Source organism: Dromiciops gliroides, chromosome 4, assembly GCF_019393635.1.
Source record: "Dromiciops gliroides isolate mDroGli1 chromosome 4, mDroGli1.pri, whole genome shotgun sequence".
Classification (NCBI taxonomy): Eukaryota; Metazoa; Chordata; class Mammalia; order Microbiotheria; family Microbiotheriidae; genus Dromiciops; species Dromiciops gliroides.
Genome location: NC_057864.1, coordinates 186960541 through 186983173, shown reverse-complemented (window position 1 = coordinate 186983173; position 22633 = coordinate 186960541). Strand labels below are relative to the sequence as shown.

The following is a 22633-nucleotide window of genomic DNA, read 5'->3' as shown; positions in this document are numbered from 1 at the left end:
TCAGGCAGTCGGAAAAACTTTGACCAATCATTTTGCAAGAAGCGCCGAGCCCGGCTGCTCAACTGTACTTTGTTGGCTGAGAAGTTGAGCAGGGGGTGGGGGTGGGTGGGTGGGGGGTTGGGGGGTCGCGTCCAAACCCTCAGACCTGTCCTGTAGCCACCTCTCCCGATATAGGGCGCCTCCGCGCTAGTGCTTCCCTTCACTGAAAACGCTCCCTGTATAATGTCTGAGAATGTCCATTTCTGGGACGCTTAGCAGTTATTATGTTGACTCGATCATAAGTCACGAGAGTGAAGACGCGCCTCCAGCCAAGTTTCCTTCCGGCCAATACACGAGTCCTCGCCAAGCCGGCCACGCGGAGCATCTCGAATTCCCCTCCTGTAGTTTCCAGCCCAAAGCTCCTGTCTTCAGCGCCTCGTGGACGCCTTTGAGCCCTCACTCGTCCGGGAGCCTCCCTTCCGTCTACCACCCGTATATCCAACACCAGAGCGTCCCGCCTTCGGAGAGCAGGTATCTCCGCACCTGGTTGGAGCCGGTGCCCAGGAGCGAGGGGGGGCCCGGGCAGCCCCTGGTGAAAGCCGAGCCGCTGCTGGGGGGCTCAGGGGAGCTCCTTAAGCAGGGCACCCCGGAGTACAATTTAGAAACTTCGTCCGGAAGGGAAGCTATCCTATCTAATCAAAGACCCGGCTACGGAGACAATAAACTTTGTGAAGGAAGCGAAGACAAAGAGAGGCCTGATCAAAGTAAGTTATAAAAAGTGAGGAAATGCCAAGGCAGCTAGAGAGAGAAGGGTGGGAGGGAGGAGGTGGAGAGGTGGGAGGGAGGTAATAAACCCCGGACAATGTAAAGTTACAACGGTGTCGGGCGAAGAGAGAGTGAGAAAGGAAGGAGGGCGGGATACTCGGAAGTGGGGCAGGCCAACTACCCTGGGAGGCGGGAAAGGGGGTAGATGTGTCAGTGCCCTTAAAATGCTAGGGGGAGCTTTGTCCAGGAGATAAAGACAAGCTGGACCAGTTTCCCGAGTTCTGTCTTCCCTCCCTCTGTCTTTCTCTTCCGTACTCAAAGGTGGGGATCTACTGACTGGCCTGGAGCGAAGTTGGAGGGGAGAGGGCCACTGAACTGGCGAGGAGAGTCAGGGACCAGGGGGCGCAAAACAAGGAGTAAGGGGAACCTGGGGAAGCTTCAAAGAGATCCTTGGCCCCGAGCCTTAACCTGCTAAGTTCCCTCTGGCTGTGAAAGTGTGTGCATGGGGAGGGGTCTAGGGACAGCTAGAACGCTCGGTTTCTTTAAATTAAATTCACTGTCGGTAAAATGAATATTTCTGAGCCACGCGCAAACAGTAAAAACAAACAAACAGCAAAGAGGGGAAGGACTGGAGGGAGGGAGGGAGGGAGGGAGGGAGGGAGGGAGGGAGGGGGCGCCTCATTAGGGTTTTATTTGCAATCCAACAGCTTGGTGAATTGTTCAAACTGGATCACGCGCCGCTTCCGTCCCCTGTTTGGGGGAGGGAGGGAGGGAAAGATGAAGGAAAGGGACAAAAACAACCAAGCAATAATAATACCCGATTTCCTCCCTCAATCCATCCCAACCTTTCCAACTCTGCCTCGCCAGCTCCCCCTCCGGGTAGGGAGTTGATGTGGGCACGGGCGCAGCAAGCCAGAAGGGAAGCCTCGCGCCTCCTGGATATCCTCCTGGTCCCTCTGCGCTCGAGCCAGTCCCACATCGTCTATGCTTTCTTTTCAGTTGAGGATTATTCACTTTACTCAACCTCAAACTTCTCCCTTAGGGGTGCCCCCGCCCACTGCCCTCTGAGGGCTGTATCATTATGTCTTAGTTGGAACCTCAGGGGGCTGCTCTAAACTTTCCTGGACCTATAGCTCCTGATACAAAGGTTGAAATCCCAAAGTTATCGTGGAGAGCTGATGGACTTTACTGGGTGTGAGGGGGCTAAAGGAGAGTTTAGCTTCTCTGGAAGGAACTTGTCCTGCCCTTCTCCCCCTCCCCTTCCAAAAAAACCCTAAACCAGGAATACCCCTGTTCAGAATTTTTCAGTCCTTCAGAAGTAGCAAGTCCCCTGGTATTGCCTGTCCCCGTTTTTGAGATCGTGTAGGGGAAGTAAGGTAGGAGGTACTTGGGCAGAAAACATGCCTCCAAACAATAAACAAAGCCGAGACGAGACGTGACTCTCTCTCTCTCTCTCTCTCTCTCTCTCTCTCTCTCTCTCTCTCTCTCTCTCTCTCTCTCTCTCTCTCTCTCTCTCTCTCTCCCTCCGTTGGGGCAGAGGATACAATTTGCAGTCCTGGCTCCCCTCTGTCTGATTCCCCATAGTTTTTCCACGCCAGAGTGGTCTGGAGAGGGATGGCAATAAGGGGTGGGGGAGCAGGAGGTGGCTCATCAGGGTTAGAGCTGGGGTCAGCTCTGCTGGAAAAGACGACTCCCCCAACCCTCTCTCTCCATTCCCCCTGGAACTGGCCGGACTGAGAGGGAAAGAGTCTGTATTTTAGGAGGACACCCACACAGCCTCCCCCTAAACTCCAAAATCGGCCTCGAAATCCCATTAAAGAGAGGGAGCAGCTTCGCCAGCATCAATTATTAACAGCTTTCTTCCTCTTTAATATTTAATGCTGCTCCATGTCCCAGCCCAGTCAATCACATTAAGGAAATAGCGCAGCAAATTGGTGAGACACGGTACTTATAGCGTCAGATTAACCGGATTATTTTAAAATATTCAGGGCATTCCATTTCGGGAGAGGAAATCAGCCCAGGCCGGCTGTTGTTCTCCATTGGTTCAGCTTTTATTTCGAGAATTCGAAAAGAATCGTAGGGAGAAAGAGGCAGAGAAGAGGGTCTTCTCTTAGTTTTTGTTTTGTTTCTTCCCCCCCCCATTCCTCTCCCCTTTTTTTCCCACCCTTTCGTACAATGTGGGCACTGGACAAAGTAGGTTGTGTGTGTGTGTGTGTGTGTGTGTGTGCTGTGTTGGGGGAGACTTGAGACCAGGGCTCATGCTCCCCTTCCCCGCCCCCTCAATTTCCCGGCATATTTTCTCTGAACCTTGGCTTAACCAAACTCTGAGGCCTAGAGAGGCCAAGGTGAGAATATTGCAATCATAAGTTATTTCAGAGCCACCGGCAAAGTCGCGTGGGTTGGAGCTGACAAATGGTTTCAATTGGAATATGTGTGCCAATACACTCGTGTGCCTGGGTGTTTGTGAGTTTGGGTGTCCGTGTGTGTGTTTTGACACGAACACCCAAGTCCCGTGAGGCTTGGCAAGGGTTCAGGGCAATTTCCATAATGAAGGAAAGTTGGTATTGAGGAGAATTCAGCTGTCTGAACTGCCAAACCTCTGCCCCCTGTCAAAAATATCCCCCTTATCGTTCTCTCTCATCCCTCCCTGCTCCTTTACAGTTTTCTAATCCTGAGCACTACAGAAGAGAGCTCTTCGTCCTATCCCGTTTAGAAAAGAGCTTTGGTCTGTTGGAAAGTGTTAGAGATTTGTGCTGGGGGAGGAAGAGGCGCGGGCTCTGTCCCAGTCGGGAGATCTGAATCAGGAAAATGTCATAAAGCACTATGTTATCGTGTGTTGTCATTATTTATTATTATTATTAATAGTTTCTTAGTGGTCCCTTTTAGGTGATTTCCCAACTCCAGGTGATGACTTGGGGGTGGGGGTGGAAAAGGACATATGAACTGGATATTCATTGTCCCCTTGAAGAACCGAGGCCCAGAATGCATGTGGAGTATTGACAGGAGGGGCACAGGCCAGGGACTATATCCTGAAACTCTAAAGGTTGGGGGAATCGATTCTCTCCCTGGCCATCTTTTCTCTTCCTCTCTTTTGATTCTATCGCTCCTTCTCTTTCAGCCAACCCCTCTGCCAACTGGTTGCATGCCCGCTCCTCCAGGAAAAAGCGATGCCCTTACACCAAATACCAGACGCTGGAATTAGAGAAGGAGTTTCTATTCAATATGTATCTCACCAGGGACCGTAGGCACGAGGTGGCCAGACTCCTCAACTTGAGTGAGAGACAAGTCAAAATCTGGTTTCAGAACCGACGGATGAAAATGAAGAAAATGAATAAGGAACAAGGCAAAGAATAGACAGCTCGACCCTCCCACCCCCTTCCCACGCCCTCACTTACCCCCTCACTTCCATCGAATCTTATTTATAAGCGATGGTCGCAACAAGATGCTACCAGAGTTTCAATCATGTAAACGCGGAGGGGGTCCCTCTTACTCTACCGCAGACTTTTTCTGCGCCCAAAGCCTGGTTTCACACTTCTCCTCCTCCTTTGGGCTCCCCGGCTTCCTCGCTGAAGATGCTTTGGGGAACTCCAGAATGGAGCAGTAGAAGTGGGGACAGGGCGGGTAGTTGGTTTAAAAAGTAGATGTAACCAGTTCAGATCCTTTTAGCAGATGGAAAAAATATGTCCCAAATCAGTCTGGCCTCCTCCTTCCGTCCCTGTAGTGGGTTAGGACACCACTGTTGCTGGCCACACGGAAACCCGCCCTTGGAGACCCTTCGACATATAAGCCCGATAGATTCCTGTATAATACACAGGTGAATACCGCATGAAGGACAGACCATACTGTTATAACTGCGGGCTGCTCACACACAAACGCAGACAGTTCATACACAGAATACACACCCCTACATAAACACCTATACATACCTGAACATGCTTCCCTCAAATTAAATAAACGCAGGCACAGGGACATACAATTATACTTAAGCCTCGCAGGATCTCCCTCCAGGACGCAGCTCCGCCAAAGGATCGGGTAAAACTACCGCCTCCTCGACCCCCAGATACATACCAGGAGTTGTTCTTAGAATTGAAGATTCATTCGTTTCTCACTTACTCACAGAAGACCCACTCGTTTATTCGGACAAACACATACACCCACCAGAAAAATGCTACCCAGAGCTAAAAGCTGGGGTGGGCTGCGCGAAGAGCAAAGTGGCGCTCGTCCGAATTCCCCTGTCTCCAGGTCCCCAACCTAGCTCCCTGACAGGTTCCTGGTACCGTTATGCTAAAGATAGGCCAACTACCGGCTCCTTTCTTTCCATCTTCCTCTTGTTTCCCCGTATCTCCATTTTTGTTTTGTTCTGTGTTGGGAAATACCAGTCACTGTCCTGCAGCCTTCCCAGCTCGGAGCACTTCCCCCAGCCCCTGAACCTCGAAATAGTCCAGTCCCAGCCCGGACAAACTGTCTAATTAATACCTTGGAGAGTAAACCCAGCTCCCTCCATTCACTTCACCGAGCACTCTATTCACCGAGGCAAGGCCGGGAGACTCGGATTTGTAATTTATTGTGAATCGATTCCCTTCTCGCTCCCTTCCAAGAGGAGCTGTGAGTGACAAAACTGAGTTCTGACTCCAGTAAAGACCCGCGGAGGTCTTCTCCTTTTCCTTCATACCGCTTTGTTTCTGCTCCAACATGTCCGCAAAACGCCAGTGGAATCTGAGGATTCCCGAAGTTTCCTCTCCGAAGGGAATGGTCGGTCAGTCTGTGTTCCATCTCGCCGTGGATAAAGAACCCCGAGACCCTCTGGGTTTTGCAGAGGATCCGGACTCAGTCCCGGACTTGAGATCACCATTGTACCAGGGCGCCTTCCCCCGGGCCTAGTCCCGGGTGGAAAGAACGAATGGAAGTCTTCAGAGAGATAAACTGACGCTTTCTTTCCGTCCCTCTTTCGTCCCTCCCCGGGCCCGCATTCCCCAAACCAGGTTTTGGAGGAACCGTCTCTCCTTGTTCCCCGGCTGGCTGCTCGGAGGGGGAACTCACTTAGAACTTTTTTGCTATGTCGGTGGGTGTTGTAATGTTGTGTCAGTGTTTGTGGTTTTTTGGAGGTGACCATGCCTCCTGATTTCGGTTGACACTTATTTGGGGGAGGGGGGTGGGGAAGAAGAGGGGAAGGGAAGGGGTGAGCGCAGAGCTCAGTGTTCGTTTTGGAAGAAAAAAGAGGGAAAATCCCCCCAAAATATATATATATATATCTCAAAATAAATCTCTTTTGCGTGCATCTCTTGTCTCTCCTCTCACCCGCCTAAGCCGTTGCCTTATTCCCGGGAAGGCTGATTGGAGGGGAAAAAATTATCAGATTTCTCTGAGGTGGAACCCCCTTAACACTACATAAGGAGAGATAGGGAGCTGCTGTCCTTTCCCACCGCCACCGTTTCCACTCCTAGAAACCATGGGCTCTATGTTTGCTCTCAGGGACAGAGCTTCTAAATTCTGAAGCCAGGGCCCCAATCTTGTGAAGGGGAGAAAGGAGGGGATATGGAAGAAATGGTCCTAGGGTTGGGAGAGCGCTGATTTCTCCCTCTTAGGTTCTTCACAGCCACCCACATCCCGAGCTAGAGGAATCCTTGCTACTTTCCTCCAGTCTAAACTGTTTTACTTGGACTAACAACAATCTAAATACCGGCTTCTCTCTTCTTCCGGTTTCCTTCTTGTCTTGAACAAATTATGTTCATGCTAAGAATGTCACCTTCAGGTAGTCAGAAATAAATAAATGAGGAGTAACTATTTAAGGCCCTGTAATATTACTTCCCTCCCAGTGTAGATAGTCCCACTCCTTCTCTAGGATCAGCTTTCCTTAACTGGTTTGCTGTAAGCGGGAATTTCTAGAGTCGAAAGAGAAGACCTGTTTCTTCCAGGTTTCTCTAGGAGAACCAGTCTCTTCAGAACGTCCATGGAATTATTCCAGTGTCCCATCCTCTCGGAAAAAAAAAATGGGTCTCTACCAGGCCGAGGGGGTCTCCCATTTGGATTCATTTGGAAAGGTCCTCTCTTCCCTCTTTCTTTTCTGTCTCCCTTCACTTAGCCTGGACAGCCTTTTCAGGGCATGAGATTTGGGGTACTTTGTAAGGATGCCTTCTTTGGGATTTTTATTTTCCTTTGCCTTGCCTCAACTACAGGCAGCAGTTAAGGGGTGTACTCTTAGAAAGAATGAGAGACTTCTGGGGACATGTAGGGTCTGGGGTGTTGTTTTTCCCCCCAGGACCCCTTTCAAGAACCATGGGTTTGGATTCTTGAGGTTTTGTTTCTCCTCTCTCTGCTGGATTTAGATTTCCTCTTAACCGTGGAGCACCCCCCACCCCAATCCCTTCTAACTAGAAGTTTCTAATTATTTTGGTGCGGTCCCAACTGCCTGGGTTGGCCTGATCTGGGTGTACCAGTGAGTCTTGAATCTCTGACCTTAGTCCAAGCTGTTCCTTGACCAGCTGATTCCAGAGGTCCCTTTCTTACTAGGAGTTGTGAGAGGAGGGAGGGAACTCGGGAATGAGGAGCTCAGAAAATTAAATGGAGGCCTACTCCCCTCAAATTAAGGAAAAATAAATAAATGAGAATGAGAACTATTAAGGGAAAGAAATCTAGAAGTCTGTGTTAAGGGACTTCCTTCACACCCCGTGGATGTTCTAAGTAATAGAAAATATAGGTTTTTATTATATATCGTAGAAAATATATTACATGCATAGTAATTGGCCCCGGTCCTGCTGATGCAGCTCTGTGGTCGGCAGATAGCGCTGAGTTCTTCTCCACTGAAACCCAGTGAGGAGAGCGGACATCAGCAGGAAACAGAACTGGAGAACCAGAGAAAGGGACTTCTCCGCAGTGGCGCCGGGGTCCCACGGATGGGAGGTGTCTACTTTGAAGGGGAAAACAAAGAGGGGAGAGATGACTTGTGAAGGAAAGAAGATTGGGAAGTCACTTGTCACTGAAGAGAGGGAAAAATACAGGGAGAGAGAGAGGGACGCAAAGAGACCCCGAGAGCGAATTCAATGCAGTGTGCGCTGCAGTAAAAGAATATGACCGCTATAAAACTTTATAGCGTAGAAATTTCTGAAGGTTAAGAAACTAAATAGCAGCAAAGCAAACAGTGAGCGGAAACTTTCCGGTTCTCCCAAATTGACGCTGGGGCTGGGGCGGGGGGAGGGTGTACCGGGGAGGGCAGGGGCTACATCTGTGGACACCTCGAAGTTTCACACACACATACGCGGGGTGGCGTAGGGTGTAGGTTGAGATGAGGGGTAAGAGGCAACAAGGAAAAAAAGAAAAGGGGGGAGGAGGGAAGGGGACTTTGTTGTCACAGACGCTTTAGATATTGCATTCCGGACTCATCTCTTTGTTCTCCCCCCCCCCCCCTTCCTCCCTCCCACTTAGCAACTGCAGGCTCCTAGAATCGAGAGTCATAAACGGACCTACACACACACACACACACACACACACACACACACACACACACGTTAAGGCGAGACGTCTGGATTGGGGCAGGCTCTGATCTATTTACAGCCCCTCTCCCCTCTGGTCCTCTCCGTCCCTTCTTCCCAATAGAAAGCCCAATTGTTTAGTCTCAGGATTCGAAACAATTGTGTGGCTTTTCAAAAGCGCTCATTCCACACCGCCCCCCACCCTCCCCAACCCTTGTATGGTCCATAAACAGTGCAGCGCTGGATGCTTCCAGGCAGAAGGGGCGGGGGAGAGAATGAGGAGAAAACAGCTTATGTCTTCTTTTATTTTGTCTTTTATTTATTTTTTGCCTATCCCCAAAACCTCATGAACCGTTTCCTGATTTCAACTCTTTCTCTTCCTCTCGCGTTCTTCCTCCCTTTGCAAATAACGAAAGATTGTGGGGTTTTGGTTTGTGTTGTTGTTTGTTGTTTGTTTGTTTGTTTTTTTTTCCCCTTCGTTCCTTTCCCTTCTTTCCCGCAACCAGGTTGGACAGCTGCCCCGGGTCGAACCTTGTCGAGGGTAGACCGCTAGATGGCGCCCTTGCTCCACGCTAAAATCCCCGGAGCGCTGGCTCTAGGGCACCCGGGCTTCAAACATCACTTTAGTCGCCCCAAAAGCTAGTAAATTGCACATTTACCGAAAGTCATGAATAATTTGAACGTAATAAAAATATCGGGCTAATTGTGGTCATTTCCAATTTTTTTCCATATATATAACATATAATCTATCTATCTATCTATCTATCTATCTATCTATCTATCTATCTATCTATCTATATAATATAAATATTTGTCCCCACCTTTCCTAGGAAATAAGTAATTAGAATCCCACTAAGAGGAGAAATCTAACCCTGTTTACAAAAGTGGAAGGTTTGGGAGGGGGTTGAAAAAATGTGTTCAAATGAACATTCAACTACGAATAAGGTGTCCAGATAAATGTAAGGCAGCAGGTTCCAAGGTATAGGATATTTTACGGATATAAATTTTTAGGGTATAAATATTTAGGGGTCCCTAGACATGGAGAAGCACTGGTGAAAAAGGGTTATGAAAAGGAAAAAAGTCCAAAGGCGTTAGGGAGAAGGCATCTTCAGGGGAAAGCTTGATTTCTAGGGTCTGGACGATGGGGACTTGTGCCTGGTTGCAGGAAAGGTTGGCTGAGGAGGAAACAGGCCAAGCAATGATCCTTTCCCAAGGTTGGGAGCAAAGGCGTTTGTGGGATACTCTCTGGAATTCTGTTCCTCTTGCAATAAGGGAGCTAGGGGAGGGGTCTCTGAAATACAAGGGATTTGAAATGTTTGTCAGCCTCTTTACAACATCTGTCTAGCCACCTTACCTACTTACCTGCCTGCCTGCCTGCCTGCCCACCTATCTATATAGATATTCTAAGGTTCCTGGGGCTTCCAAAAGGCTGTTCTCCCTGGAACTGAGGGGGGTAATTTAGACTTCTCCTGTTCGAATGTCCACTACGAGAACATTGGTGTTTGAAAAAGTTCTTTTCTGTGTGGGGGGTTTTGTTTTTTTCTTAAAGATCTTGATGGTTGAGTCTGTCTGGTTCCATCAAGCAGAGACACTGGGCTACTTAGCTATTGGAATCTTGGGGGTACTTGGGAGTGATGGAGGAGAGCAAGCTGTTGCCTTTTTTGCTACTTTAAGGTCAGAAGTCTTGATTTGGAGAGATCTGGGTTAGGGGATTATCCTCTTGGGATCCTGTCCTTGACTCCGCACGATCAGGCTTCCCAAGCGATTCTCCAGTCCTTCCCCAATTCCGGGTCTACCCTACCCTACCCCCGAGAGCCGAATGAGAGGGCCTTGACCCTACGGCATTGGTTAGCACAGGAATTCCCCTGTCTGCAAATTCAACTTTCCCCTCAGTTTATACCTCTCTAATAAATCTGGCCTCCATTGGGTATTTATAAATTCTCTTCTCTCACTCTTCCTTGTTTTCTCTTATAATAGAAACATTTTCTTTTCTTCGGGAATCTCGGTTACAGTAGTGGGATGATTTAGGAGGAGCCTTCCCTGCTTGTGGTGAGTTCCTGCCTTGCTGGTGAGTTCACTCCACGCCTTAGCCATAAAGCTTCCGAACTTGATAAAAATGCTAACTTCCTACAACACTCTTACCTCTTTCCCTCCAGTTTTCGCTGGCTACCTTCATTCTCTGAGCCCCCCTTTGTCTCCTCTCCTTTTCTCCGATCCCTTTCCCTCTACATTTTTCTTGCCTCCCTCTCCCATTCTCCGGAATCCACTATTGAGTTTCTCCTGGAAATTCTGCAGCCGCTGAGATGGCAGGGGTGGAGGAGACGTTCAGAACGAGATGAGGTGAGGGCGAGGGGTACTCAAAGAGAGTAGCCCTTCTAATTTTAAACCAGAGCGATAAGTCGGGGAAGGGAAGGGAAGGATGTCCGAAGGGTTCTGAAAAACAGGCCTAAGCCCATTTCGGAGAAGTGTATAGGAAGCTATTTGAGGTCAATTAAAACAAAACGAAAACGCTAATGTCTTGGATACAAATCCATTTAATTTCCCTTTCCCACCCCCCTGCAAGGCAAACGATCTCAAGAAAGAGATGGACCCTCTAGTGCCCGGGAGGGCAAGGGCACTCCATGGTAGTCAGAGAGGAAGCAGAGAAAGGGGCACATTGAATGCTAATAGGTCCTGGTCATTAGGACTACATTCAGGCCTCAGCAACTGTTCCTTATAATGCCTTTCGCAGGGTCGGGTTTTCTGGGCCAAGTGGAACCCGGTTGTAGATAGAAGATTCGGAGAGTGTGCAAACCTCCCTTTCTCCCCTTCCCCCCTCCCCCCATACATACACCTTACCTATCCTATCCATCCTATCAGGAGGTGGCAGCGGCCTACGGGGATCTATTCTCTGGCCCTCTCCTAAATAAACCATCCCCTCCGGCTTACAGTCGGAGCTCAAAGACGCCCCCAGTATTGGGCAATCGAGGTCGGCTCCAAAGCTGGAGAGCCAGCTGGTACCCCGAAAGATAGCTGGTCCTTTCCTCCCTTTGATAGGTTGCTTTTGAATGGGAAGGATCCCATTTGGTTTGGGGTAGGAATGTAATACGCAGTATTATATGAGAAGCCAAAACGGGGAGAAGAGGGTGGCAAAAACAGTTCAGGTATTGAACTGGGAAGTATGGGTGCCGGCCCTTGGTCCTTTATGGGATTGGGGACAGCCCGACTGTGCCATCTCAGACACGAAAAATACGTCCCTAAAAGCGCTGAGTCGGAGAGCCTTCTGGAGTCTGTCCCCACATATACCCTCCCTCTCCTCCAGCCCTCCCCCTTCCTTATTTCCCCCACTCAGTGCTGAGATTGTGCAAAACTGCGGTGTCTGCAGTCGCGGGGCGAACTTTGCTCCATGCTCCAGCTTCGGTAAAGTTTCTCCTTCCTTTCCCCACCTTGCCTCCCTCCTCTACCCTCTCCCAGCCCCTCCCATAGCTTCTCCTCTCCTGAGTATCTGGTATTTAAAAAAAAAAAAAAAGGGAAGAAAAGCTCCGTAGAGTGGAGACGAATCTGGGTTGGGGGGGGGGGGGGAGAGCAGTCTTGGGGTTGGAGGAAAGACCCCCAGCTCCTGCAACAGGAAGGGGGCAAATCCCCTGCCAAAGTTGCCGATCGTGCCGGAAAAGCCATAATCATTTTAATTTTGCCATTGACACCCCCAACATCTAGCAATAAGGCGGAGGGGGCCGATCGAAGCCGCGATTTTATAGCTGTAGAGGAAGGAACTCGTAAAATGCTAACAGCTTTTATGCGCTCTGGTATAAACAACAACAACAGCCTCGGCTTTATGGCGTTTTATAGTTTGTTAAAGAGTTTACAGCCGTTTTTGGGGGCCCTATTACAAAGCCAATTCCCTCCATATGATAGTTAAACCTTTATCAATAATAAGGAAATTGATCATTAAAACCTTAAATATGACGACCTCGTTTGTTTTAAAATATGTTTAGGAGAAGGAGCTGTATGATTTGATAACTTGTATTAAAATACCAATTACATTTATAGGACCTTTTAAAACTCGGCGCAATTAAACCGTGTTCTTTTACAGTTTTCCAAAGCGACCCTGACATTTAGAAAGACTCCAACTGCCTCGTTAAAATCGCGAAATTAACAGCGGGCCCTGACGCCTCCCAGTTTTTTTTCCCTTTCCCTTTCCACGACTCCCCCACATCATTCTTTGGGGGTGGTCCTCGAAGGTATTTGATTTGTTGTGAGGCTAGATATATCTCATTAATGTAGGTAGTTAAACATATTTAATCCGCTCTCTCTCTCTCTCTCTCTCTCTCTCTCTCTCTCTCTCTCTCTCTCTCTCTCTCTCTTTCCTTTTCCTCTCCTTAAGTGTTCTCTCTCTCCTCTCCTCTCCTCTCTCTCTCTCTCTCTCTCTCTCTCTCTCTCTCTCTCTCTCTCTCTCTCTCTCTCTCTCTCTCTCTCTCTCTCTCTCTCACCCTCCCTCCCTCCCTCTCCCTCTCGCTCTCGCCACCGCGCCGCGCTCGCTCGCTTGCTCAGTCCGGGAGGAGTACCGAGAAGCCAATAGGATGAGGGGTCTCTAATGGATGCAAATGATCATGAAAAGACAGTGCAAAATATGAAAGAACTCATTTGCAGGGAAGTAAATCACCGAAAACTGTTTATGAACTGCCGTCCCTTCTCCGAAATGTAAAGCGAGGAACTCTTTAAGTGGCGGTATATTTTTGTTTGGGGGGTGGGGGGGTGGGGGGGAGGGAGGGTGAGTCTTCGCTACCATGCAAGCTTAGATTTTTTTTTTGACGATTATCCTGTCCTTTTATATTCCTGGAAATCACAACAAAGTGTTGCGGCTTCGAGATCTTCTTCGCCTTTTCTTTTTTTTTTTTTTTTCCTCTTGTTCCTTTCCCTCTCCTTGCCTGGTGAGGGGCACTAGAGCCGGTGATTCGTGTTTTTTTTTTCTCTCTCCCTCCCTTTCCCCCTCCCCACCCCCTCCCCAATAACCCCCAACACCGACGCCGCCACCAAAAATTCAATAAAATGAGCTCCTATTTCGTCAACTCACTGTTCTCCAAATACAAAACTGGGGAGTCCCTGCGCCCCAACTATTATGACTGCGGGTTCGCCCAGGATTTGGGCGGAAGACCCACCGTGGTGTATGGACCCAGTACCGGAGGCAGCTTCCAGCATCCGACGCAAATTCAGGAATTCTATCACGGGGCGTCCTCGCTCTCCACGTCCCCGTACCAGCAGAACCCGTGCGCGGTGGCTTGTCATGGGGATCCGAGCAACTTCTACGGTTACGACCCGCTGCAGAGACAGACGCTCTTCGGGGCCCAGGACTCGGACCTGGTGCAGTATGCCGACTGCAAGCTCGCCGCCGCCAACGGCCTTGGGGAAGAAGCGGAGGGCTCGGAGCAGAGCCCTTCTCCCACGCAGCTCTTCCCCTGGATGCGACCGCAAGGTGAGGATGCAGAAAAAGCAAGGAGTGAGGCAAGAAAGGAGGGAGGGAGGGAGGCAAGAAGGACCAGCCGGCAGACGGCCGAGGGCAGGGAAAAACAGCCAGTCAAGGGGTACTAAGCCAGGGAGAGGGAGATTTTGTGATTGCATGCGTGTGTTTTTACTAAAGAGGATAGCTAAAAGACATTTCCTGAATCCATAAACCCCCCAACCTTTCTACTGCTTTTCTTCTTCCATCTATTTTTGTAAACTGTTTTATGGGGCTTATGGAGACAGGGTGATGGGAGTGGGGCTGGGGGGGGGGGGATGGAGGACTCTCAACTTTTGCACTTGTAAATTGCTTTATAGTTTAATTACCCTGAAGAAACTTTTCTTCTCGGGGTAGAGGCTCTGGGGGCTTTTCAAGGTGGGTCGATTACCCCCCCCATTTAAAAAAATTCTCTCTTCTCCACCTCCTTCTTTCCAAAGTTTATGGCGCATTTAAATGATTAGAAACCCCATAGCCCTGCCCGAAGAGGGCTCTGGGAGGTGTGTGTGGGGAGCTGTCCCCCTTTTTTCTCCCACTTCCTTTGACTCGGTTGTATCTGACCACCCCTGCCCCTTCACCCCATATACATTTCCTACTCCCTCTGCTGACCGTTGCCTCCACCCCCATCCCCCCTACCCATCTCCCCCCACCCCTTGTCGAGTGTAAGATTCTGTCTTTATTGTACTCTTTTCCTAAGCCTGTTTCACGTATCTTTCAACCTTCTCTTCCTCTCTCCCCCCTCCCACCCTTCTATTCCCATCTCCCCTCCCCTCTCTCTCCGCTCTTTCCCCACTCCCAGCAGCCGCCGGACGCAGGCGAGGCAGACAAACCTACAGTCGCTACCAGACACTGGAGCTGGAAAAGGAGTTTCTGTTTAATCCTTATCTGACTCGCAAGCGGCGGATCGAGGTGTCGCATGCCCTGGGACTGACAGAGAGACAAGTCAAAATCTGGTTCCAGAACCGGAGAATGAAGTGGAAAAAGGAGAACAACAAAGATAAGTTTCCCAGCAGCAAGTGCGAGCAGGAAGAGTTGGAAAAACAGAAAATGGAACGGGCCCAGGAGGCGGAGGAAGAGGGGGAAGGACAGAAAGCAGACAAAAAATAGGCTTTGCCGACAGACTGCGAGGGACGGTGGATGGATTGGTCGTTCGACACCCCTTCCCTTCCTTTTCCTTCCCTTCCCTAGTGGCGCCAGGGAGCCAGCAAGCCCAACTCCACCACCCTGCCCCCCCCTCCCTGCTCCTAGTCACCCCGCTCTGGCTGTAATCAGGCTGTATGCATCACCTTTCCTGATCGACCTTTGATACAACCGAACTATATGCAAAGAGCAAGTTATTCTAAGCAGGTTAGCTGTGAGGCAGCTTTCTCCGCCTATGCCCGTTGTTTCTAGTGGTAGTGTATTGTACTAGCTTCTGTATACCATAACTGTGAGTTCTCTTTGAGTTTCTTCCTTTTCTCTAAACGGGGCCAAAAAAATTATTAGAAAAAAAAACACAAAGGCCTCCCCCCGCTTTCAATGCTAGAGTCCCTTCTGTAAAAATTGGCATTGTGCAATTATGATTTTTTTCTTTTCGTGGTTCTTTGTATTGACTGAGGTATCTATTTCTGATAAGTCATCCCAACAACATGAAACTGCCTATTTATGCTGTAGTTATCTCTGTCTCTCTTTCTCTCCCCGTCTTCATTGCCCCGATCCTTCCTTTCCCCCCTCCTCTTTCCCCCATCCCTGCTTCCCTCTCGCTCGCTTTTTTTCTCCCTTTGGTTGACAATTTCGTCTTAAGTGTTTCTCAAAAGAGGTTACTTTAGTTAGCATGCGCACAGTGGAACAATTGTTAAAGTGTTCTTAGGTTTACTGTGAAGAGAATGTATCCTGTATCCGTGAATTGCTTTATGGGGGGGAGGGGGGACTAATTATATATTTTGTTGTGCCTCTATACTTTGTTCTGTTGTCTGCGCCTGAAAAGGGCGGAAGAGTTACAATAAAGTTTACAAGCGAGAACCCGTGACAAGACGGGGGCTGCTCTGTATCATTCGCTCCAGGATGCCTCAGAGAGCTAGGGGGACCCAGGCAGGGGGCTTGGCCAGCGGCGCCCAGTCCCAGGAGCAGAAGAGGCGGGGAAGTGGGGGAGGGTGAGAGGGGGAACTGGAGGCAGGTGGTGGGAGCCCTGGGGCCTGAGGGGGATTTGGGGTGAGGGAACCGTTCTGTTTGATTGGAGAGCTCTGGGACTGTTGGGAAAGGGGGGGGTGTTGATGCGGTCTGAGCCAAGGGAATTCCTCTCCCTGTTTCCTCCTCGGCCCCTGGGTTTGCCCTCCTGCCCCCTGAGAAGGAGGCTACTGGCCTAGACTGTGGGACATTGGGGATTGTGTCTGCGGTCTCCCCCCCCCCCTTTGTCTAAGTATTTGTCCTCTGTGTCTATGTGTCTGTATAGCCAGAGGGCCGGGAAGGTGACGGAGAGGGAGGCCCCAGATACACCGAGATATTTCCATTTTCCTAGGTTCGAGGAAGACAGCTGTGGGGGGAGAGGGGCAAACGAAGGATATTTCTTCTCCTTCGTCTCCTTCTCAGGAAACAGGTACCTTCCTAAGGCTCAAAGATCTGTCCTCTGCTCTCAGAGCAGCAGCTGGCTGGCCTCTTCCCTTCAGCTCTAATATTCCTGAGAAAGGAGCTTTCCTGCCTGCCTTGTGGAACAAGGGGATCAGTATGCTCAGGACCTTCCCCCTCACTTCCCTCCCCCCGCTTTTCTTCTTTTTCTTCTTCTTCTTCTTCTCTCTCTTTTTTTAAAGCTACATGAAGACCGAGAACTGCTGCTCTAATGCAGTCCAACGCCTGTGGCCCGGAATACATAAATATAGCGTTGAATGTCATTAAAAAAAGAGTGAAGTATTGGTTATCAATGGACTCATTTGTCTGGAGGGGAGAGGGAAGAGTGGGGAGGGGAGCGCTTCAAGGATGGCTTTTCCCTTGGCCCCCCTTCCTCCTCTCCTAAGCTCCGGAGGGAGGAGAATCAGGACCATCTCCCCCAAAGACAGAGAGAGATTCGCCGGGATCAATAAAGATCTAAGAGTTGCTTTTCACGTCCATTCGTTTCTCTCTTTTTTTTTCTGTTCCCAGCCGGCGGTGGGGGCAGAAGGGATAGCTCCCGGTGCCCGACATTCGTGTGTGTGCATGAGTGTGCATGAAGGTGCCTGTGGCGAGGGGGAGGGGGGGTCTGAGTCTTACCCTAGCCTAGCCTGGCTCGCACCCCCTCTTCGGGGGCTCCCGAGGGCCCCCACCTTGTCCCCGGAGCCCGGCCGGCGGCCCCCGCGCGCCCCCTCCCGGGGCCCCCTCTGCCGAGCCTGGGTGCAGAGGGCTTGGGCCCTCCATTCATTATTGATCATATTTTATAAACCCAACGCCACCACAATTTTTTCCACATTACCGGGAGCCGTGGGGAGGCTGGCCGGCCATTGGAGGAGACGTCGTCACGTGGGCTGGAGTCACGTGGCCCACCGAGGAAAAAGGGGGTCCTTTTTGGTGTAAATCTGGACTCTAATTCCGTAATATATCAAGGAATCTCGTAAAACCGACACTAAAACGTCCCTGCCTACAAATCATCCGGCCAAATTATGAGTTCATTGTATTATGCGAATGCTTTATTTTCTAAATATCCAGCCGCAAGTTCGGTTTTCCCTCCCGGAGTCTTCCCCGAACAAACTTCTTGCGCTTTCGCACCCAACGCCCAGCGCCCGGGCTATGGAGCGGGCTCGGGCGCCTCCTTCGCCGCCTCCATGCCGGGCTTGTACCCCAACGGGGGGGGGATGGCGGGGCAGAGCGCAGCCGGCGTCTACACTGCCGGCTACGGGCTGGAGGCGGGTTCCTTCAACATGCACTGCGCACCCTTTGAGCAAAACCTCTCCGTGATGTGTCCCGGCGACTCTGCCAAGGCAGGCGGCGGCAAGGACCAGAGGGAGTCCGACTTGGCCGCGGAAAGTAATTTCCGGATCTACCCGTGGATGCGGAGCACAGGTAATCCTCCAATTCGAGGAATCAGAATGAAAGAAGGAAAAAAAACCCACCCAATCCCCACCCCATCCCTGACCCCCACCCGTCTTCTTTTTCTTTCCCTTCCTCCCCCCCCCAAGGTTGTCTTCTGACACCTCCACCCACCCCCTCACCACCCTCCCCCTCCTGTTGTCTACTGGAGACTGGACTACTTTTCTGCGGCTGCAGGATAGGTCTTTCCTGAGGGTCTCTAAAACCTCGACCCTGGCCTGAACCTCCAATTCGTATATATCTCTTGCACTGTATAGGGCCTTTTGCCTTTCCGAAAGGACGGCTCTCCTCTCTCCCTGGCTCTAGAGCCCCTTAGCTCACCGCGTCCACACACATTCCCCCCCCCCTTCCCTTCCTTTTAGCTTTAAATATTAATCAGCTGCGCCAGGACTGGCTCGGGGGAGGCAGTTTGTCTGGGTGAGAAAGGCTGGGGTTTGTAGGAATAATAGCCATTAGGTTTCCCCCTCCCCTCGTCAGTCCTAGTATCCCACCCACCCCATTTCCCTGTTGGTGATTTCATCTCCCTGGGTGTGTCGTCCCCCCCCCCCCCGTCTTGAAAGGGTCGGGGGAGGGGAGGGGAAAGGAGAATGGCAGCTCAGAGACAAGCCCCCCCCCACCTTCCCAGCCAACCCTTCTCACCCATTATTCTAATTTGGGTGGGCGTCAGGATAATTAGAAGTAGGTTCCCTAAACCGCGATGGAGGAGGTTAAGGGAGGCCCAGGAAGAGAAGAAATAGAGAAAGGGGGCTCAGGTCTGCTTGGGGACCCAGCAGTTTGAGAGGAAGAGGGAAAATGAGAAACATGAGGAGGGGCCACCCTCCATGAATTTGGGGTAAAAGGGACATTAGAAGCCTCCCAGAGTCAGCCATCAACCTTGGTGTCTCAGGTGTATTCCTGCCCTATCTCATTCATCCCAGCCTGGGAGGTGCTGTCAGTTACAGAGAAGAAATAAATGGCCAACAAGTTTGCCAATTTCGTTAAAAGAAAAAAAAAAAACCCTGCCAGCGTATAGAGCCTAAAGCCAATGAACAAAACTGGTCCCCAGGAGAATTTTCAACAACAGACCAAGTGTGGAGGATGGCCCCAGGGAGCTGAGGGGGAACTCATTCATTCCTGGAAAGCTCAATTCTTGAAGGGTCTCCATCAGCCTCTCCCTGCCCCCACACCGCTCAGAAGAGGTCAGTGTTGGTAACTTCCTTGGCTTTCTTTATTCAGAGGGAGAATTTGGACTCTTGGCTCACTTGTTTTTGAGGGGGTAGTAGGGGCTTGGCCTAAGAGTGTGTTAGGGGTAATGTTGGGAAACATAGAGATCTGGCCCTGGGCACTTTGAGAGTACTGCTCCCTGCTTGGTCAAATCTGCAATTCCTAGATGATTATTGGTGGTCAAATTCCCCATTACCTGCTCTATAATTCATCTGTGTTTACAGTTGATTTATCAAAGCCCAAGTTTTCTGCTCGTAAACTTTTCAGCTGGCTTTTATCTGACTTTAAATTAGGGCCTCTTGGCCCCCACCACTACCCCCTACATCCTTTGCAAACTGCCTGGCCCAGAGACCTCCCTTAACCCAGCTCCAACTACACCACCCTCAAAGGGACTGGAGTCTTTATCGTGACTGGGTATGTGTAGTGGGGGTAGGAATTCTGCCTGGACTGGTAAGATCTCTCCTATCTTGACTATTCACCTTCCAAGAATACTTAATAACGGTTCTAGGCTGCTCTCCCTCTCATTTCCCCTTCCACAAGCTCAGCTCACACCAGTAATTTCTTTGGAGTGCTCCACTGGGAGAGCTGGCATGTGGGGAGTGTGAGAGGCCTGGCAAGATCTTTCCATGAAATAGCTACTGGAAAATAATAATAAACCCAATGCAAACCAACTCCAGGCCTCCATCTGTCGTCCTTTCCTATTGAACTTAGCCTTCATGTCTTCCAAAAAAACTGCAGGGCCTGGGAAACTTTGGAGTCCTTTTGTCTACTCTTCCCCTCAAAGAGAAATAAATAAATGTTGTGGACCTGTAGGCTCCTTCCCTGGATACTCCAATTCTGGGGGTCCTTCTTCTGGCCTTTTAGGTTTTTCCAGACTGCAGGAAAAGCAGAGGCCTCTGAGTCCCAGAGAGAGCGGGGAGATTGATCTGGGAAAGAATCCTTATTACTAAGTGGTGGGGGACTCCCCATAAAAAGAGGGGTATGTGTGCAAAATTAATCCATTACCCTGGGATAAATTAGACCTTCTCAGGCTCTCCCTAGGAGAACGAGTCACTGATTATCTGAATCAAATGGGTCTGTAGAAATGCGTATGTGCCTTTGATGTTAAAGGGAAGTTTGGGTGAATTAACCGGAGTTTTTGGAAAGTGGGTTTGAGTTCAGAAGGGAAAGAAAGGTCTTAAGTCTGCTCTATTATGAATTAAAAGTAGGAGGTTTGTGGTGCGGTGAATAGGAGAGTAAAAGTGACACCTGAACGGTTTCGGTAGCTGATTCCCTTTCTTTGCCTCAATTTACTTCTTAGGGACAGACCGCAAAAGAGGCCGACAGACATACACCCGCTACCAGACCCTGGAGCTGGAGAAAGAGTTTCACTACAATCGCTACCTGACCCGGAGAAGACGCATCGAGATCGCGCACGCCCTGTGCCTGACCGAGAGACAGATCAAAATCTGGTTCCAGAACCGACGGATGAAATGGAAAAAGGAGAACAAGACCACTTGCCCCAGCTCCAACAACCAAGACAAGCCAGAGGCTGAGGAAGATGAGGAGGAGTGAGAGACAGAGAAAAAAAGAGAAAAGGAGAGGGGGGGAGGTAAGGGAGAAAGAGAGAGAGAGAGAGAGAGAGAGAGAGAGAGAGAGAGAGAGAGAGAGAGAGAGAGAGAGAGAGAGAGAGAGAGAGGACTCTACTCCATAAAATGAACCAGGAAAATGAAGAAAAAAAATAGACTATTTAAAAGGGAGAGTGTAAGAGAGCGTGTGAAAGAGAGAGGTCAACCTTCATGGTTTCTTAACACTGAAAAAAAATACTACCTATATTAAAGTCCATTCGGGGTTTGTTTTGTATATTAGGAGAATAATATCTACCTACCTGTTATGTTGTTTTTCGGACTATACCGTTTCTTTTCTATTGTGGGTCTATTGTAAGGTCTTTGTAAAACTTCCTGTTTGTATTCACCCTTTAACGGTATCTTTGTGGACTTTGGGTCTGGCGTAATATGTGATTCTTCCCCCACCCCCAACTCTCAGTCCTGCCCTTCCCGGAACCCCATCCATTTCTTTCAGAGTAGAAGTCTCTGAAAAAGCTGTTTAGAGAGATACTTTGTGTATATAATGCTTAGGAAACGGGAAGAAAAGCAGTTTCTCATACCTGTGTCTCTTACCCTACTTCTTCCGCCCCCGCCTTCCCCACTCCCCCCACTCCCGTTCCTGTTCGTGGCAGTGCCGTGATCGTCTGTAAATTCTATATGTTTGAAAGGGATTAAAAATATAATAAAAATAAAACAAAACGAAACGAAATAAAAACAAAACAAGGGGCCATTTTCCTGTGTCTCTACAAATATGTGTAGTCTACAAAATATCTGGGCAACTGGGCCTTCTCAGCCTCAACCTCTCCTAGACCTGGCTTCATTTGGTGCGTGTATTTTTTTAAAGTACCTTTTCTTTTTGGAGCTGAGGCCTGGGAAGCAGGTATTTCTCTTCCCAAGGGTCTTCCTCCCACATTTTCCCCTATCCTTTCCCTAAATCGCTAAGTCTTAGGTCCCCCTTCCAGACCTATGATCTTTTATCTGTTACCATTTGCTCTTTTTTTCCCGTCTTTAAACGAAGTCTGAAAATCATAATAAAACAATACACGAAAAAGAAGGAACAAACTAAATTCTAGGCCTCAAAAAAGCAAATAATAAAGGAGAGAAGGGAGAGACTGAAAAATGAAGCAGTAAGAAAAATAAAACACGTGTTGGTTTTTTTCTCCCAAATCACCCCGAGAGGACGATGCAGGGAAGAAGACTTGGTTGGTTTTGTGTGGAGATGACTTTATTGCAGACCGAAAGTCCTTATTTTATTAGCGCCAAATCCTGTTCCACATCAAAGTAGGGAAAGCCAATGAAGGCAATTAGACGGGGAAATCAAGTGCCTCAAACCAGCTTCCTTTTATTAACCGCCTTCCTGAGCAAGCTCTGTTTCGGCCTTAATTTCTTTGATTTGATTTCATTATGTTTCCACTGGCAAGGGGGGGGGGGGATAGATGGAAGAAAGGGGAGAAAAAAAAGAAAGAAAAGAAAAGGAAAAATTAGAGAAAAGAAAAGGAGAAATGAGAGAAAAGAAAGAGGTAGACTTGGGGGTTGAGGAGCAGGACAGTTGGAGACTGGATTCCTTAGACCAGGGAGGCAACCGCAATGCGACAGTCGGGGAGGGCCTCCGTGCTCCTAGTGGCTCCCCACTTCCTCAGCTCTGTTTCTGATGGTCCCCAGAATGGTCGTTCTCCCTTGAATCTATCTGAAGAAAGAGAACAGAAATAAGTTCTTTGTTTTCCTCCTGGTCTAAATCCTGCAAAACATCCATGAGTGTTGGGGAGCCCAGCGGAATGAATATATATGCATGTATGTGCGCATATATACACAGATACACACACATGCATGTATATGTATGCATAATGCATATACACATGCATACATTATACACACATTTATATGATTATTTCTAATAAGAAATATAATCATTCTCAAGCAGAGGTTTCCAGCAGTGCCAAAGTAAGTTGGGCATCCACATGAATTGTAGGGTATATTATTAAATCATCTAGATTAATTTTATATTAACTTCAAAAAAGCACCAAAAGTAGGGGAAAGGAAAGCAGGGACGAATGGAGGAAATAATATTCGAGGGGACCTTCAAAAACCATCCTTTAAATTTTGCTTTTTCTTTTAAAGGA

At 49.2% G+C, this 22633-nt stretch overlaps 3 protein-coding genes across 4 annotated transcripts; all 3 read left to right on the top strand.

Moving 5' to 3' along the window:
• The first annotated feature begins 232 nt into the window (after positions 1-232).
• On the top strand, positions 233-4098 carry HOXB9 (homeobox B9). The gene is made up of 2 exons (XM_044005172.1): positions 233-743; positions 3863-4098. The coding sequence occupies exons 1-2, from the start codon at positions 233-235 to the stop codon at positions 4096-4098; spliced, it is 747 nt and encodes a 248-aa protein (XP_043861107.1).
• An 8871-nt stretch (positions 4099-12969) lies between these two features.
• Positions 12970-15674, top strand: HOXB8 (homeobox B8). Of its 2 annotated transcripts, none has more exons than XM_044004196.1 (2): positions 12970-13665; positions 14492-15674. In XM_044004196.1, the coding sequence occupies exons 1-2, from the start codon at positions 13242-13244 to the stop codon at positions 14794-14796; spliced, it is 729 nt and encodes a 242-aa protein (XP_043860131.1). In that variant the 5' UTR covers positions 12970-13241; the 3' UTR covers positions 14797-15674. The 2 variants fall into 2 exon arrangements, with proteins under 2 accessions (XP_043860131.1, XP_043860130.1); XM_044004195.1 differs by having other exon boundaries at positions 14489-15674.
• Positions 15675-17229: 1555 nt separating this feature from the next.
• HOXB7 (homeobox B7) lies at positions 17230-20507 on the top strand. The gene is made up of 2 exons (XM_044004319.1): positions 17230-17697; positions 20228-20507. The coding sequence occupies exons 1-2, from the start codon at positions 17298-17300 to the stop codon at positions 20479-20481; spliced, it is 654 nt and encodes a 217-aa protein (XP_043860254.1). The 5' UTR covers positions 17230-17297; the 3' UTR covers positions 20482-20507.
• Positions 20508-22633: the final 2126 nt, after the last annotated feature.

Bases quoted from the DNA above. Each gene is read 5' to 3' on its own strand.
- HOXB8 (XM_044004195.1), top strand. From the start codon at position 13,242: ATGAGCTCCTATTTCGTCAACTCACTGTTCTCCAAATACAAAACTGGG. The intron at 13,666-14,488 runs GTGAGGATGCAG...CCCCACTCCCAG, and splicing joins CCCCTGGATGCGACCGCAAG to CAGCCGCCGGACGCAGGCGA.
- HOXB7 (XM_044004319.1), top strand. From the start codon at position 17,298: ATGAGTTCATTGTATTATGCGAATGCTTTATTTTCTAAATATCCAGCC. The intron at 17,698-20,227 runs GTAATCCTCCAA...TTTACTTCTTAG, and splicing joins CCCGTGGATGCGGAGCACAG to GGACAGACCGCAAAAGAGGC.
- HOXB9 (XM_044005172.1), top strand. From the start codon at position 233: ATGTCCATTTCTGGGACGCTTAGCAGTTATTATGTTGACTCGATCATA. The intron at 744-3,862 runs GTAAGTTATAAA...CTTCTCTTTCAG, and splicing joins CAAAGAGAGGCCTGATCAAA to CCAACCCCTCTGCCAACTGG.